The sequence below is a fragment of the Abramis brama genome (assembly GCF_963993115.1).
Source record: "Abramis brama genome assembly, chromosome: 20".
NCBI classification, from domain to species: Eukaryota; Metazoa; Chordata; class Actinopteri; order Cypriniformes; family Leuciscidae; genus Abramis; species Abramis brama.
In genome coordinates, this window is record NC_139982.1 from 24,360,332 (window position 1) to 24,376,487 (window position 16,156).

Consider the following 16,156-nt stretch of genomic DNA (forward strand, 5'->3'; position numbering starts at 1 on the left):
CAGAAATCTCTGGCCTTGTGGGGACATTTCTGGTCCCATGAGGAAAATAGCTTGTAAATCATACTAAGTGATGTTTTTTGACTATGTAAAAATGCAGAAAGTTTTTTTTTATGATGGGTAGGTTTAGAGTTAGGCCATAGAATATACAATTTGTACAGTATAAAATCATTATAATCATCAGTTTTAATCAACATAAAACACTGAAACCCAACATTTGTGTGTATAAGGATGAATTCTGTGTGAAAGAGCATGTACTGTGTGAACCAGAGCAGAGAATCAGCGTGACAGACAGTCCTGAGAGACGGCATTGTCCAAACAGTGTCTTTAACTGATCTGACAATAACTCCTCTCTTCTGCTCTCTGTACTGCGTGTTCCTCCACAGATCCAGACAAACAGACACTAGTGCTACAAATCTCGCGCAGCCACACACGTGCATGCAGGATGTTATGTAACGTATTTTATCTTTTAGCACACTCAAATGCACTAAATATACATGTGGTTGGACATCAGATGAAATATGACACCAAAGGTTCAAACTCCATAATAAAATCATGTATCCTTGATCAAACAAGTGCATTAATGTCATAACTAAAACTTAGTTTATTTTAGTTAAAGTACTCAACTTGTTTCCTTAGATAAATGCTAAAGATAATTTATGATAATTATCACAAACATAACCAACAGTATGCAATGGTTTCATAGAAACTTTGTAAGAAAACATCTGCCTTAAGAAAGAGTGTGAATGTGTGGAGGTGCTTTATTTTTTCAGCATCGAATGTCTCCATCATCAAAATGAACTCATTATAATGATCTAGGGCCAGTGTGACTGGTTGGTTTGAAGCACACCTCTATGTGTGAGCGCTGTGACTGCAGTTTACACAAAACAGTGTAACTAACAAGGAGCAGGTCTGTGTTGAGTTTACATAATGTGACAACAGACTTGAGGTCTTGTAAAGATTCTAGGTTTTTAAAGATTCTAATTATAGTTTGTAGAATAGTAGAATCTTTAGAATATTAGAAACTTTGCACTGTTTTAAATCTTAGAATATTTAGAATCTTAAGAACGTTTTTAGAAATTGTATAATTTGTTAGAATCTTAAGATTTTTTTTTTTAAAGTACCAGAATATTTAGAATCTTTTTTGAAATCTAAAAATGTCATAATGTTTGGAAACTCTGAATCTCTGCCTAATATCTGAAACTCTGAAAGTCTTTATTATCTTTGAATTTTCTAATAAAATGATTTGTCCAAATTTGTTCAGTTTCTAAAATTCTATTTTTTTGATTAATTGTGAAATATTACTACAATTGAAAATAACGCTTTCCTATTTTAATATATTTAGAAATGTACTTTATTCCTGTGATGGCAAAGCTGAATTTTCAGCATCATTACTCCAGTCTTCAGTGTCACATGATCCTTCAGAAATCATTCTAATATGCTGAGTTGCTGCTCAAGAAACATTTCTTATTATTTTCAATGTTGAAAACAGTTGTGCTGCTTACTATTTTTGTGGAAACCGTGATATATTTTTTTTCAGGATTTTTTGATGAATAGAAAGTTCAAAAGAACAGAATTTAATTATTTCGCAAACATTATAAATGTCTTTACCGTGACTTTTGATCAGTTTAAAGTGTCCTTGTTTGATATAAGTAGTAGTTTCTTTCAAAGGAAAAGAAAAATGCACACAAAGCAGTGTAAGATAGCCAGTTTGTGAAGGTGTGTGTGATATCCTAGAGAGTGTGAGTCAGTCTCTCCCAGCTTATCTGTCTCAGAACATCTCAGATCAGCAATGTCAACAACCTGAATCCTGATGACACTGAGCTGCTTCACACACGGTATACGGTAAGCCAGATCATGAGGACATTGTAATGTCCATGTGAGAACAATTTGGTCCCCACAAAACCTGTACTTATATGTTGTGTGTAGAATATAATAAAGTGGTAATTAGAGCTTAAGTGTGTGTGTGTGTCTGCATGTGAGCTGGCATTGAGTGACTGAACTCTTGTGAGTGGATTAGAGTCGAGCAGCTGATTACAGACTATGAATAAAACCTCTGACAGAGCTAATGGACATTCAGCCGTTCGCACACAAAACATGTGCAAAAACCCTTCTCCAATCACGTTTAAATATCAGATTCTACACTTTCTCATCTCTCTCTCTTCTGCTACAGAGGTTAATGTCATCAGCTAAACAGGAAGATGCCAGCCTGTGCCCAGCCAACTTCAGGAGCTGAATAAACTACTAGGCAGCGGGCCACATGGTCAGCTGACAGGCACTGCCGTGTGTTTAGAGCTGCTAAAATAAACAGACTAGCGGATGTGATGTATCCCACTGCACAATAACGTAACGTAATTCAGGTACAATGCAAGTGCAAGCCAGGTGCTTTTAATTAAGTCTGTTTTTTGTGCTAGCAAAATGTAATTAGCTGGCATTTTATCTTAAAAAAAAAAGAAAAGTTGAAAGTAAGCTAACTAACAATATAAATGTGCATTTTAATAAAGAAAAAGAAATACGCTTATCAAAAGGGAGGAGAAAACACTTCTCATATCTATTGTTGTTGATGTCAAATGACTAGGGCTGCATGATTTGGGGGGGGGGGGGTAATCTAATTGAGACTTTAAACTGATTACTTCAAACAAATTAGTAAATCGTGCACACGATTAAATCTTTTTTGCAAGTCATGTGCGGGGCTCTGTAGATCACTTATCAATATGACTAGAAATGATTATTTTCAGCCTTTGTGATTTGCTAGTCGCACTAAACCATCTCATGATTTTGGTTTTATTCCTTTTGCAGCCCTACAACATGCATCCAATTCTACAGTATTTTATGCAAATGCACCTGTGAACTGGTAGAAGCTAACCAAATTAGCCAGACTCTACCATGGACGGGCTGTGTGACATGCCCTCATCTTCAAAAACCATAAATCATACAGAATCAGGAATCACTGAGAGTCAGATGAACCTGTGTAACCTGAACAACTGAATGTATTCAGGCAAATATGCTAACTGCTAAGCTACAGCTATAGCAAATCAAATCCATTGCTTTTATGTCCATGTTTACTCTTCATTCTGACTGATAAAGTAAGTTAAACATCAGTAACAAATGACTACTCAGTCCTTATCTGTTCTAGTTCTATCGCTTGGAGAAAGATGAGACAAGCCCTCAGGTTCACACGCCTCTAGCGTCCTAGCATGTATGTGTGTGAGTATTGCCTCCTCTGCACACTTTGTTGGGTCTCGGTGGAGGCTGACCCACTTTGTGCAGATCTAATCCTGGCACAGGCAGCCTCTGTGAGAATTACTGTCCCACAGTCACATGGCGCTCTGGCAGAAAAAAAAACATATAAATATGATATTAATAATGTTAGAGCAGAGGGGCGGAAGGGCACACATGGCAGCTCAGCACACATCTGTGCTCTAGAAAGCCCTAGTGAACTGGAACGAGAGAAAGACAGTGAGAGAGAGACAGACAGGTTCAGTGTCTAAGCAATGTTAAGCTCAAGTGTCCTCTGAAGACTGTCTCTCTCTCTCTGTCTTCGTCGTACATGGTGTCGAGTAGGGGTGGGGAAAAAAATCGATTCTTAGATGAATCGCGATTCGGGACGTGGACGATTCTGAATCGATTCACAAATGTCAAAAATCGATTTTCTAAAAAAAAAAAAAAAAAAAATCTAATAACGTAACATTGAAGGAACGCAAAAGGCGGAACTCTGAAGCGGACGTGCAGTGCGCGGACAGTCTGTGGCGTGCACATAACAGAGACGCGCACATAACAGACGCATGATGGCTGAGCGCCAAATCCGAACGGCACCAGAGAATGTCTTCGTTAAAAGCTAACGTATGGAACATTGGCAATTTCATTGTGATCTATTTAGTATTTTTTTGTATGAGAGCGAATTTCTGTATTGTTTAGTTTTCACATCAATATGCTTTGTAAACCGATCTGATCTGTATGCAATATGTGCAATGCCAGTCACAAAAAGTTACATTTTGACTGTAAGTTACTCTCTGCAGAATGTTCATTCACTTTCTTTGCTATTTTTGATTGTGGTATACAGCAAACATTTCAAGTCATAACTCTTTATTATTTAGTTGTGTATAAGTCAAGAGCGACTTTGTATGTTACTAATTATTCAGAATATGCATAAGTCCACAAGCATTATACGTTATGATAGCTTCTGGTACATAATTCTATATTTTTGAACGAAAACTGTTTGTGAATTTGCTACAGCAAAATGTTTTTTTTTGTCTGAAGGATTATATTGCTCATTGGAAATAACAAGAGGATGTTGGTTAGAAGTCTATTATTAAATGCTATATAGAGATTCAGAATATGCTGAAGTTTGTATTAATTTACTACAAGTATGCTGCTAGTACAGGCACACATTTATTTTCCTGTTGGTTCTCAGCAATGTTGGGACATATGCTGGCAAATGTAACCTTACAGTTGACTTGCCAAATCACTTCCATTTGTTTTATTAATACAATTAATATAGGAAGTATTGGAAGTAAGTTCGTTATGGGTCATCATAAATACTTTGCTTTAAAAGTACCAAGTAAAAATATTTTTTCAATGTTTTTGATAAAAGGCACTTCCCTGAGAATTGAACTTAATAAATGTGAAAAAGACACTTTAATGTCTCCGTTTGTCATTCTGTATTGCAAAGCAGATGAGAGTAGATCATGATCAGAAACCTGATTAGAAATCATTATGAATAAAATCGAATTGTTTTGAATCGAAAATCTTTTTGAATCGAAAATCGATTTTGAATCGAATCGTGGCCTCAAGAATCGGAATCGAATCGAATCGTGAGATGGTAAAAGATTCCCACCCCTAGTGTCGAGCTTTGTGACTCACATTTTGTTCTGTCTTTCATCATAAGCCTTGAGTTTTTAAGACAGTGTGTCAAGTTAAAAATAGTTCAACTTGCAAAACACGTCTCCATATCCCTACATTCTGTTCTATTCCACTGCACTCCATCCAACTATTTTTGAACACAAGAACATGAGCTGTGTGAACGCACACTAGGAAATGCATCAGATCAGGGTCAGGGGAACCCAAAACCAGTCTAAATATTCACAGTTTCCCTAAGATCAAACAGACGACTGATCACCAGGCAAACTAACTAGTAGTTTTGAAAATGTGTAGCTTTGCATGTATAACTAGAATCTAAGAATATAACCTTTAGAATGTTTAGAATCTGTGAATCTATCAAACTTTGAATTTGAATCTATAAAGCTTTAAAATAATTAAAATATTTAAATCTTCAGAATCTTTGAAACTGAATATTTTCTATCTTTGGAATCCTAAAATTTGAAATCTTAAAACTATGAATCCCTAGAATCATTGAATCCATGAAGCTTTAGAATCATTAGAATTTTTGGAATCTGTGAATCTGTTTGATTTACATTTGATTATTTGAAACGATTAATCTTTTTAATTTTTGTAATTTATTAATCTTCAAACCTTTAGAATCTTAACTCTTTACCCCCCGCCAGCGTTTAAAAAAAAGAAAAAAGGAACATCTGGATCATATTCAGAAAGAATGATCAAAAAATAAATGGAGTAGATTGAGTCCATCAACACCCCCAAAGCTTGCTCGGTCCTGCGTTTTAATGTTGATGATCGCATTATTTTACATATACATCTTCTTACATGCTATCGCTTGTTTCTGTTTCTTTTTGCCTGTGTTTTGATCCAGAGATTCAGTACTCTTTCAGAAGATGCGTAATAGCGCCCCTTACCGTATAACAGTGAAAACATGGAAAGCCGGAAAATTTTGTCAATGGCGGGGAAGCGTTGTCTCATAAATAACGGAAAATTCCGTCAATGGCAGGGAAAGAGTTAAAAAACTGGAATATTACAATGAATGATTCTAAGATTCTAAAGATTTTTTTTAGATTCTACAGATTCTTAAAAGAGCCTTCAGAATCATTAGAATCTCAGAGCAGGGGAATGGAACAGTACTGTACATCTGTGCTCTAGAAAGCTCTACTTAACTGAAACAAGACAGTAACAAGAAAGAGACAGAGAGACAGAATGATTCGTTGTCATTCCAGTTACTCTTCATCCTCTTGTCTGAGTCAATGTTAAGCTCAAGTGTCCTGCTTGACCCAGTCTCTCTCTCCATACTCATCTCTCTCTCTCTTTAAATCTGCTTTCTTTTCTTTTAATTTCTCCTTGACTCTTTTTGTCATACAGTAAATTGAATCTCCAGAACTTAATAAGGTGACTGGGTCTGAACAGTATAATGGAAGAGTTTGCGAGTTCACAGTCAGCCACATTCATCCTCAAAACAATTTTCCAAGACAAGACACAACATTACAGCAAATATGAGAAAGTTCCAGACCAAAGCACTGCCTGACACAACAGAAAAATGTACCGTAGGCAGCAGAAACATTTTATACATCTCTGTGGTTGAACAATATGGGTTTCTTTAATGGATATTGCTAATGTAAAAATGAAACCATGTTTGTTACCAATTTCACTATTGTTAAATTTCAGGATATTCAATGTGAATTTGGCTCTCATGCAGATTTGTTGCAGGGATTCTGAATGCAGTCAATTGAGTCATGTGTAGGTCTGACCTGACTCAAATCTCCTTGCTTGAACCCTGCCAGGGCACAGATGTGCTGTTCATTCAGTAGATTTCCGCTCGGCAAACGACAGCGATTAAACCCAGAAGTGGCACGTGAGGAGAAGAGAAGGGAAAATCAACTGCGAGAAGAGAGCGAGGCGACCCGGCGTTCTTGCAACACAAACAATGAGTTTAACGCACAAGCTCACGAACCACTACAATTTAATCCCTTGCCGGATTAGTTTGACTGCACTGCATGTAAATGAAAAGTCTCAGTCCGACAGGACAGAATTCAGCATCTGCTGAGATCTAATTGACTGACTAAATATAACAACACACTTGGAAACAGATAGAAGATTAATATCCAATCTTTGAAACTATGAATCTTCAAATCTCTTATGAATCCTTAGAATGTTAAATCTTTCAATCTTTAGAATCTTAAAATCTCTGAATCTTTGAAACAATGAATCTTACATTCTGTTATTAAAATCAACAAATCTTTGGAGTGACTTTGTTGAGAATTTGTCTCTCATGCGAATTTGCTTCAGGGATTCTGAATATGCATTCTGATAGACTGGCTGAATAAAACAACACACTTGGAAACAGATAGAAGAAGGGAAACTGTGATACAAGAATTTGTAGAAGGTGCAATGTCCAAAAAAATAAAAAGTTTCATCACTTACCCACTGCAGGAGCATCATACTCTTCGCCTAGCAGTATTTCTGGGGCGGAATATGCTAGTGAACCACAGCTGGTCATCAACATTGTCCCAGGCTTAAAGTGGTTACTGAAGCCAAAATCTGTTAGCTTCACCGTCCCTTGTTGCCTGAAGAACACCACATTCTCCGGCTTCAGATCTCTGTGGACAACATGCAGACGATGGCAGTAGGCTATCGCTCGTACAATCTGCGCAAAGTGCACTTTCGCCGTAACTTCGGCCACCCCGCCTTCGTGACGCAAGATGTAATCGTACATGTCACCTCCGTCTCCCAGCTCTAAGATGAGGTAGAGCTTGGTCTGTGTATCGATGACCTCATACAGTCGCACTACATTGGGGTGCTGGACGAGTTTCATGCAACGGACTTCTTGTAGCAAGTGGCCAGTTGCTAAATCGTCAAGCTTGGTCTTGTCAATGACTTTGACTGCTACTAGTTGGCCCGTGAATACGTGACGGGCTAGTTTGACCACGGCGAAATGACCTTTGCCCAGTGTGCGGTCTAGATCGTATAGGCCGGCTATCTTGCCCTCGTAACCGCTTTTGGCAGACATTTTGGATCAAGCAGTGGAGGTACAGTTGCAGGGCTGGGCTCGTTTATGTAAGGGAGCTGAAGGAAACTGGGACTCTACTGAGACATCACCTGTGGAAACACAAAAGAGAGAAAATGACAGTGAGGAAATGACACAAAAACAGCAGACCCCCTGCACATAATTGTTATAATGAATTTTATCTCATATATGGGGAGAATGTATCTAATCAGTGATGCTTGCTTAGGAAAAAACCTAACCTTTACCCACCAAACAACCACGAAAGGCCAAGCAATTGCAGAGCAACACGCCAGCAACCACTCAGATCACCCAAGCAACTGAAAGGCAACACCCTGGCAACCATCCACAACATTCAAGCAACTGCATAGCAATTCCCTGGCATCCATCCACCAAACAATCACTCAACATATAGTATGTCAGTAACCACACAGCAACATACTAGAAACCACCCAATGAACTGTAGTAACTGCATGGAGCAATGGCCTTAGAACCATCCATAACTTTAGCAACCTAATAGCAAAACCCTAGCAGCAACAAAGCAATGTGCCGACAGCCACTCAAAATACCTTAGTAACAGCCTAGCAACCAGAGCAGTGTTAGTAATCATACAGCAACTCCTTAGAAACCATCTACAATATCCTAGCAACCACGTAGCAACATGTCATCAACCAATCACAAATCATTGGCAACAGCTGAGTGACACCCTTAGCCAATCATAACACCCTTCAAACCAATATCCTAGCAAGTAGCAAACAATCAGAACACCTTAGCTACAGCATAGCAACAGCCTGGCAACCTACATAGCAATGTGCCAACAGCCATTTAGAACAATCTAGCAGCTGCACAGAACTTTAAAAGGTTCTTCTGTGGCATCAGACTGGAAAACCCTTTTAGGAATCTTTAAGTGCAGGGATGTAGTGCTCTTTGTGTTGAAATAGACAGTGCTGCAAATAGAGGCAAACTCCACTTGACTTTCACATTCACAGAGGAAGATGAGTGTGTGGAGAGAGCTCAGGGTAAGCCGTCTAACAGGTATACTGTATACACTATGTATACAGGTACAGCATACTGTATGCTCAAGAGAAGTACTGTTGGTATTTGCCTGCATGAATGCCAGACACTGATCTTAAAACATTTCGAAGAAAAATATAATTGACTAATTATCCAATTGTCTCATAAGCAAACAATTATTATTATATATTATTATACCCAGACAGAGCCTACTTTGTAGTACAGCAGTTACTTAGCAACAGTAGTTACTATTACGAAGAACTCAAACAAATCCACCCAGTTACTTAACAGAGAACTCCTCTATTATCAAACTGATAGGGAGTGACAATAATGACATGTTCAAGCACGAATATGGCTGTCTATTACAAATTCAGCCATACCTGGAGGTAACATCATAATGAATGCCAAGACAAAACCCATTCAATAGTGCAATTCTATAGGAAGTGATACTGATTGTGACATCCCCCCTATGGTATTAGACACATCTTTTGTAATATCATTGTATCACGCAGTTGCAAGACATGTGATTAAGAAAATGTATTTCAAACATTAGGTGCACATGAAAACTTAATGGAGATTAGTTAAGACTCAAGCAAAAACAAAACAAACAAAAAACAAAACAAAACAAAACAAAACAAACAACGTCACTAAAAGACACATAAAACAAAACAAAACCGTCCCAAAAAGACACATAAAATCAAACAAAAACCAAAACAACAATCCCAAAAAGAAATATAAAACAAAACTAAAACAAAACAACTGTCTCAAAAATACACACACAACAAATACCAAAACAAAACAAACAACTGCCCCAAAAAGACACACAGCACCTCAAACAAATAAAAATAAAATAAACAAAACAAAAACAAAACACAAAAACAAACAACCCCTAAAAAGACACACAACAGCATTAAAATAAAATAAAATAAAATACAATTCTGACATTAATCTCACATAGAAATAATTGAGGGAACCCAGATAAAACTTATAAATATGCTCGGATGGAGGGGATACAAAGAGATAAGTGGAAAAAGAGGGGAGTGCGAGGAGAGAAGTGTTTTGGGACTTGGCGTCAGAGGAGTCGGGTGACAGGGGTGTAGCACAAATGGTGTAGATCAATACCTGTAATGCGATATCATTATTAGAGTGCGTGTGTGTGTGTGTGTGTTGTTTGATGAAAGGAGCTTAATATTTAATGACCAATGATAGAGGTTGAAAAGAACACTAATGCCATGATGCCCATCTAAGACTATTAACTAATAAAAACTACAAATGCACATAAAATCACTAAAACTTAAATCTAATTCTAACACATGAAAATGTTATTATTCAGTAATGATATATTCATGTCATCTATGCAAATATTTACACTCCTCATACACATTGTATTCGGGTATCTTAATGATATGTGAGAAAAAAGGGAGAATTCAATCTCCATTTACTTTCAATGTATGCAAAAGAGCAGTGTGAACATTCTCCATAAAATGATATTTTGCGTTCCCCAAATGAAAAGTGAGCTATTCCTTTAACAGAAGAGAATCAGATGTTTTAGTGTTTGCAAGATCATTATTTTCATTCAGAACTTCCTGCTTCTTACACCCTGGATAGATGTTTTGTTGCCTTTTGTGAGATGTATTTATTTAATGGTAAGACCGAAAGAGAAACAGAGTCAGATGACAAATGAAAGTGCAAAAACAGAGCACAAGGATGTAACAAAGACCGGGTGGCCTCTATATTGAGGAAGGATAGGGCTGTCCACCCTTTCCATGTTCAGAGTCAGCTATATAAGCATGGCAGTATTTCCTACAGGGAGCACAAATGGTGCTTCCTCCTGATAGGGCTCAGGCAGACTCCCAGCATCCGCATTTTGGGATGACTCTCACAGTTACACAAGACTCACACATGCTAACACACGCAGGCATGGCATTTCCTCGACTTCCTGCAAACGAGGAACTCACGTAAAGGAGAAGGGAAGCAGGCTCAGCAAGCTCAGCGTTTCTGTGAGAAAATGTCCGCTGCCTGAACGAGAGATGCTGGGGTCTTTTGTCACCTGCTGCGTGAGAGTCAGAAGGAAAACAGACCCCGACTCATTTGTACGCCGATACGGAACACACAAACCCGTACGCGGGGCTGTCAGGAGGCACCAGGGGAGAGGTGTGAAAGGATGAGTCATCCCGCTCTCTCTTTTGAAGGGCTGATGGACGAGCGGAGTGAAGAGATGTGAAAGAGATGCAGAGTTGGGGAGAATATAATGGGGTTTTCCTTTAGATATGATCTCATCGCCCCATGTTCCCATCATGCAATATTCATAGTGATGAGGTCAGCGTGGTGCAATGGGAGCTTGCGTGCCTGCTGTGCGAAGTGCATTAACGTGTACACTCAAACACACACAGTAAAACATTTAAACCACTGGTCTATCGGTAAAATTCATATGCTAGAACCAGAATGCAAACTGTTGGTCTCGTTCACTAAGTATGCGTACACACAAATTTGTGATTGAAATCAGCATACAAACATCAATAACTTTAATACAAAAAATTACTCTAAATTTACGGGGGAAAAATAAACCACGTACGTAAAAAAATAAAAAATAAATGACATGTAACCACATACTCTTGGTGGCCTTAGAATCATGTTAAGATAAATTGTTTGGTATGTAGATATTTAGAGATCTTTCGAGAGCGTCAAATGTTTGCTGGGATAAGGAAAGGTGGAAAGGTTGTGTGAAAAGCCCTTATATGAAGATGGTTTTGGTGTGTTTTATGCAAACTATTAACCTTGTGCACACAGTGGGTCATTTAGAATACTCCAAATTCATTAACAATAGAATGAGGTTAAGAATAAATTCATGCGCATACGCATGTGCTGTGAATTAGGCAGAATTATTTTTCGAAAGAAGTTCTCCTGTGCGTACAAATATGAAATAATCTATGCGAATATTCGTGAATGTACACCCAGGGTTCCAAAACCTAGTAATTGTGGAATCCAGATGTGGCCCGGATCTGGGCCGACACTATGTTGCTGTCTGGGTGCCTAGTGCCTACTGAGGGAAAATTTGAAGTTCACACTCCAGGTCTATCTGCCTCCTAAGTGACAGAATTTAGTTCAAATTCATAGGCAGCGTTGAATCAGGAGGCATGCAATCCCAGAATGCATTGCAATGTGTTCCAAGATGGCGGACAAAACGAGAATCGTTAACTATAAATATACTTAAAGGTGGGGTATGTGATTTGCAAAACGGCCGGCAGATTTTGAAAATACACAACTCAAATGGTCCTACCTTCTTTCCTTTGACTCCACCCATTCAAAGAACATGAGGGGGATGGGGGGAGGGGGGTATGGTACGATCATTTGATTGACGCACTTACTGTCCAATGATTCTAGGTGGTCTTGGAAATGATTGGCTGGAGTTTTTCGAGTCCTGCCCGTTCCACAGATGATTAAATTGCTTAATTTTCATTTCAGTGCTTCTAACTCAGTGGCTGTAAGTGGGTTAGGAATAGGATTTCAAGTGATTTTGAAAAAATGGCCAAAAAAGAGAATTACATACCCCACCTTTAATATACCTTCACACAGAATGCCTTTTTGCATTCCACTGCACTACTTTTCCCATTGTTTTTCTATGTAAACATGCGCTGTACGAATTTATTTGACCATTGCGCATGTGTTTTACAGGGATAGTCATCGTTTACTCACTCTCAAGTTGTTCCAAATCTGTATAAATTTCTTTGTTCTGCTGAACACAAAGGAAGATATTGTGAAGACTGTTGGTAACCAAACACTTGATGGGCCCCGACTACCATAGTATGTTTTTCCTACAATGTATAGTCAATGGGGCCCGAGATCTGTCTGGTTACCAACATTCATCATCACAATATCTTCCTTTGTGTTCAGCAGAACAAAGAAATTTATACAGGTTTGGAACAACTTAAGGCTGATTAAATGATGACAGAATTTTCATTTTTGGGTGAACTACACTGAAAAAAAAATACTACAGAAAAAACCCCAATGTAATTTACATGAAAAAGTTAGTTCAGGCAAGAAGTAAATTCTATATTGGTACAAAATTATAAAATTAAAATCATTTATGACAGAATTTTCAATTTTGGGTGAACTATCCTTTTAAGTCCTTGTGTTTTTCCCGATTTATAATTATTTATATAATTTAATTATTATATAATTATGAAAAGTATTTATAAAAAATGACATACTTTACCCAGTATTTGTGTGCAGAGAGTTGATATGCTTAAAATATCACAAGTTTATTTCTGCAACATGCTAATGGAAAACTCAATTGAAATCAATTGCTTTTCATACTACCTATGTAGAACATTACAAATTCATCACTTATGAGGTTGCATGACTAGGATGCTATCTTAGAAGGTAGCAGTAGACAGTGAGGTAGCTTTTTATTACTTGTCTCTTTCTTTCCACTTGGCTTTAAATTTGAAAATTAAATTGTCTCCTATGTATATTTCCAGTGACAAGAAGTTAGTCTGTCAACATTGAGCGCAAATCTGCTGTGCGACATGACACGATCAGTCAGTCTGAGGAAATTTGGTTTCTACAATGTAGGCGAAACTTGATCTAGGTGACCTGCACTCCCCTCTTGTCCCGATTCCCTCAGGTCAGCCTTGTGATGGAGCTGATGTGTCTTAGGACACTACTGTGATAACACTTGACACACACATGCACACTTCTTCTTTTCAATCTGAGGCACAAAAGAGTCACTGTGAAACCCACAAACTTGGTAGTTTGCCAGCACACTTGCACATATGCTCACACACATGTACATGTGCACAAACAAACACTGCTGAGTCTAGGACTATAGCTGCAAGGCAAGCTATATATATACTCGCACTCAAGTATCTACAGTGATGCAGAACATACAAGACCATATTTATATATATATATATATATATATATAAAAGAAAGACATCAGTCTAATGACTTTAGCCAGCATCCTTTGCATCGTATTGCTAAGAATCTCACTAAGTATTCAGTTTAATTGCCACAAAACCTGTCAGTTCAACAATAATAACTGCTCCTAAATGCATCTCTCTTGTTTATCAGTTTGCATTGTCACAGTATTCCTGCACTTATGGAACAGTGCATTTTGACTTTGCACCAACACAGAGCAAAATGTTGTTCATTAAATATTATACATAAATCAATGTGACCCTCAATTTCTCTGTCCTTCTTTCTGTCTCTTTGCCTTGTTTTCTTTTCTTACCTGTGTGTGTCCTTCAGTTAGATGCCCCTGAATGTCTCCAGGCCTAGGATAACAAAGAGCGGACTGGAGGATATGACTACCATACTGAGTGTGTGTGTGTGTGTGAAGGAGAGAGAGAGAGAGAGAACCGAAATGCAGGCCAGCACAATGCCTCCGACCCAGACCCAGTGTTTGTCCGCAAACCACATCTCTAAGTCACCTTTAATAATTTAGTCTTTCTAATAGCAACTAGCTAATAACCTGTCAACTACATAAAATTACACGAATAAAACAATAGTAGCCTACATCAGATAATTAAAACATTATTAACTATAACACAAACAATAACATCAAACTATTACACTCTTGACAGGCTCTCAATGATTCAAAATGAAACTCAATGGAATTAAACCCTACATCCCATAGGCCTGTATCAATCCTCACGGGCGATTTCAGCATTCATTTCAACAAATAGTTAAATACACAAAACGCATTTGTTTTCTATAATAACTTACCATATAAAGTGGTAGGCAGCGTTTCATGCGTCTATAAACGAGCATCCGTTGGAAATACTCTCAGATTCCCCTTGTGTATATTTCTGGAGGCTAAACAAAATATTCGCTTCCCAATATCTTAACACGTCTGCTCGCTGTTGTTTTTATCAATAAATGATGCCCACTGTCCGACCAGGACGAGGCATGTAGTGGTGCGCGCGTCGCTCCGCAGTGCTCGCGCTCACTTCTGCTCTAGCGCTCGAGCGCTCTCCCTCCTCTGCTCTGACGTCAATGCATTCCAGCTTACCCGGACTTGAGTGAGTGAGGGCGAGTGAGTTGACTAGGCAGGGCCATATGAAATGTTTCTTAAGTCTCAGGAAGACTATTATGCAACTGGCTATAATTAGGAGAAGGGACTGAATGGAACAACATCACTCGGACTGACATTCCGCTCATTTATGTGCGATTTTGGTCACTTTAATGTCACGGTATATGCAAATAAGCTGACTCACTTGTGCAATCTGAACATTCTTGCAAGGTCTGTAATGAGCATATAGGATACAGGCATATGACGAGCAATTTAAGAATTGAAAATAGTTTCTGTTAGACTTGCAATAGAAAAAACATGCTGCTGCAAGTTTGCTGTTAAAAAGTAAAATGTTTCTATACCAACCTATACTGTATGAGCTATTAAAATCTGTTTGATATTAACTGATAGGAACACACATGCTACAATGGAAGGCTGCACAATGACTTGGAACTGGTCTCTCCACATCTGGGGGTAATAATAACATAGACTCTGTGCACAATGTGATCCACACACATATTATTATATTAATTAAACAACATAAATGAATAGGCTAGATGATTACTAAATTAAGAAGAATTTCTTTAACTACACTACCATTTAAAAAGTTTTTTTTTTTTTTTTTTTTAAAGAAATTAATAGTTTTACTCAGCAAGGATGCATTATATTGATCAAAATACATTTATAATGTTACAAAAGACTTCTATTTCAAATAAATGCTGATCTTTTGAACTCTCTATTCATTAATGAATTGTGAAAAAAAGTACTGTTTCCACAAAAATATTAAGCAGCACAACTATTTTCAACATTGATAATAATCAGAAATGTTTCTTGAGCAGCAAATCAGCATATTAGAATGATTTCTGAAGGATCATGTGACTGAAGACTGGAGTAATGATCCTGAAAATTCAGCTTTGCATCACAGGAATAAATTACATTGTAAAATATAAGTAAAACAGAAAACAGTTATTTCAAATTGTAATAATATTTCCCAATATTACATAAGCTTTACTGTATTTCTATGCTTTTCTATTTATTTACTATATATTATGATCAAATAAATGCAGCCTTGGTGAGCATAAAAACATCTTTCAAAAATATTTAAAAATTTCAGTGTATTTAAACAAAATCTAAACCCACATCTCTTTACTTAAAAAGAACAAAATAAAAATAAAAATAATACACTAATATATATTTTATTGTAAATATTTGTTTATGTAGCCTATATTAACCATAATAAAAAATAAGTGAATAAAAAATTATAAATAAGGAAATATATTTACTTT

At 37.4% G+C, this 16,156-nt stretch overlaps 1 protein-coding gene across 1 annotated transcript in view; it reads right to left on the minus strand.

Moving 5' to 3' along the window:
- Window positions 1–14,847, minus strand: part of snrkb (SNF related kinase b) — a 23,074-nt gene extending 8,227 nt beyond the window's left edge. Inside the window, exons 1-2 of the mRNA XM_084094294.1 lie at window positions 14,585–14,847; window positions 7,264–7,938 (exon numbers count right to left, since the gene is read on the minus strand). Coding sequence (XP_083950420.1) covers window positions 7,264–7,849 — 586 coding nt within the window. The 5' untranslated portion in view covers window positions 7,850–7,938; window positions 14,585–14,847. The remainder of the gene's footprint in view (window positions 1–7,263; window positions 7,939–14,584) is intronic.
- Between the last annotated feature and the right edge of the window lie 1,309 nt (window positions 14,848–16,156).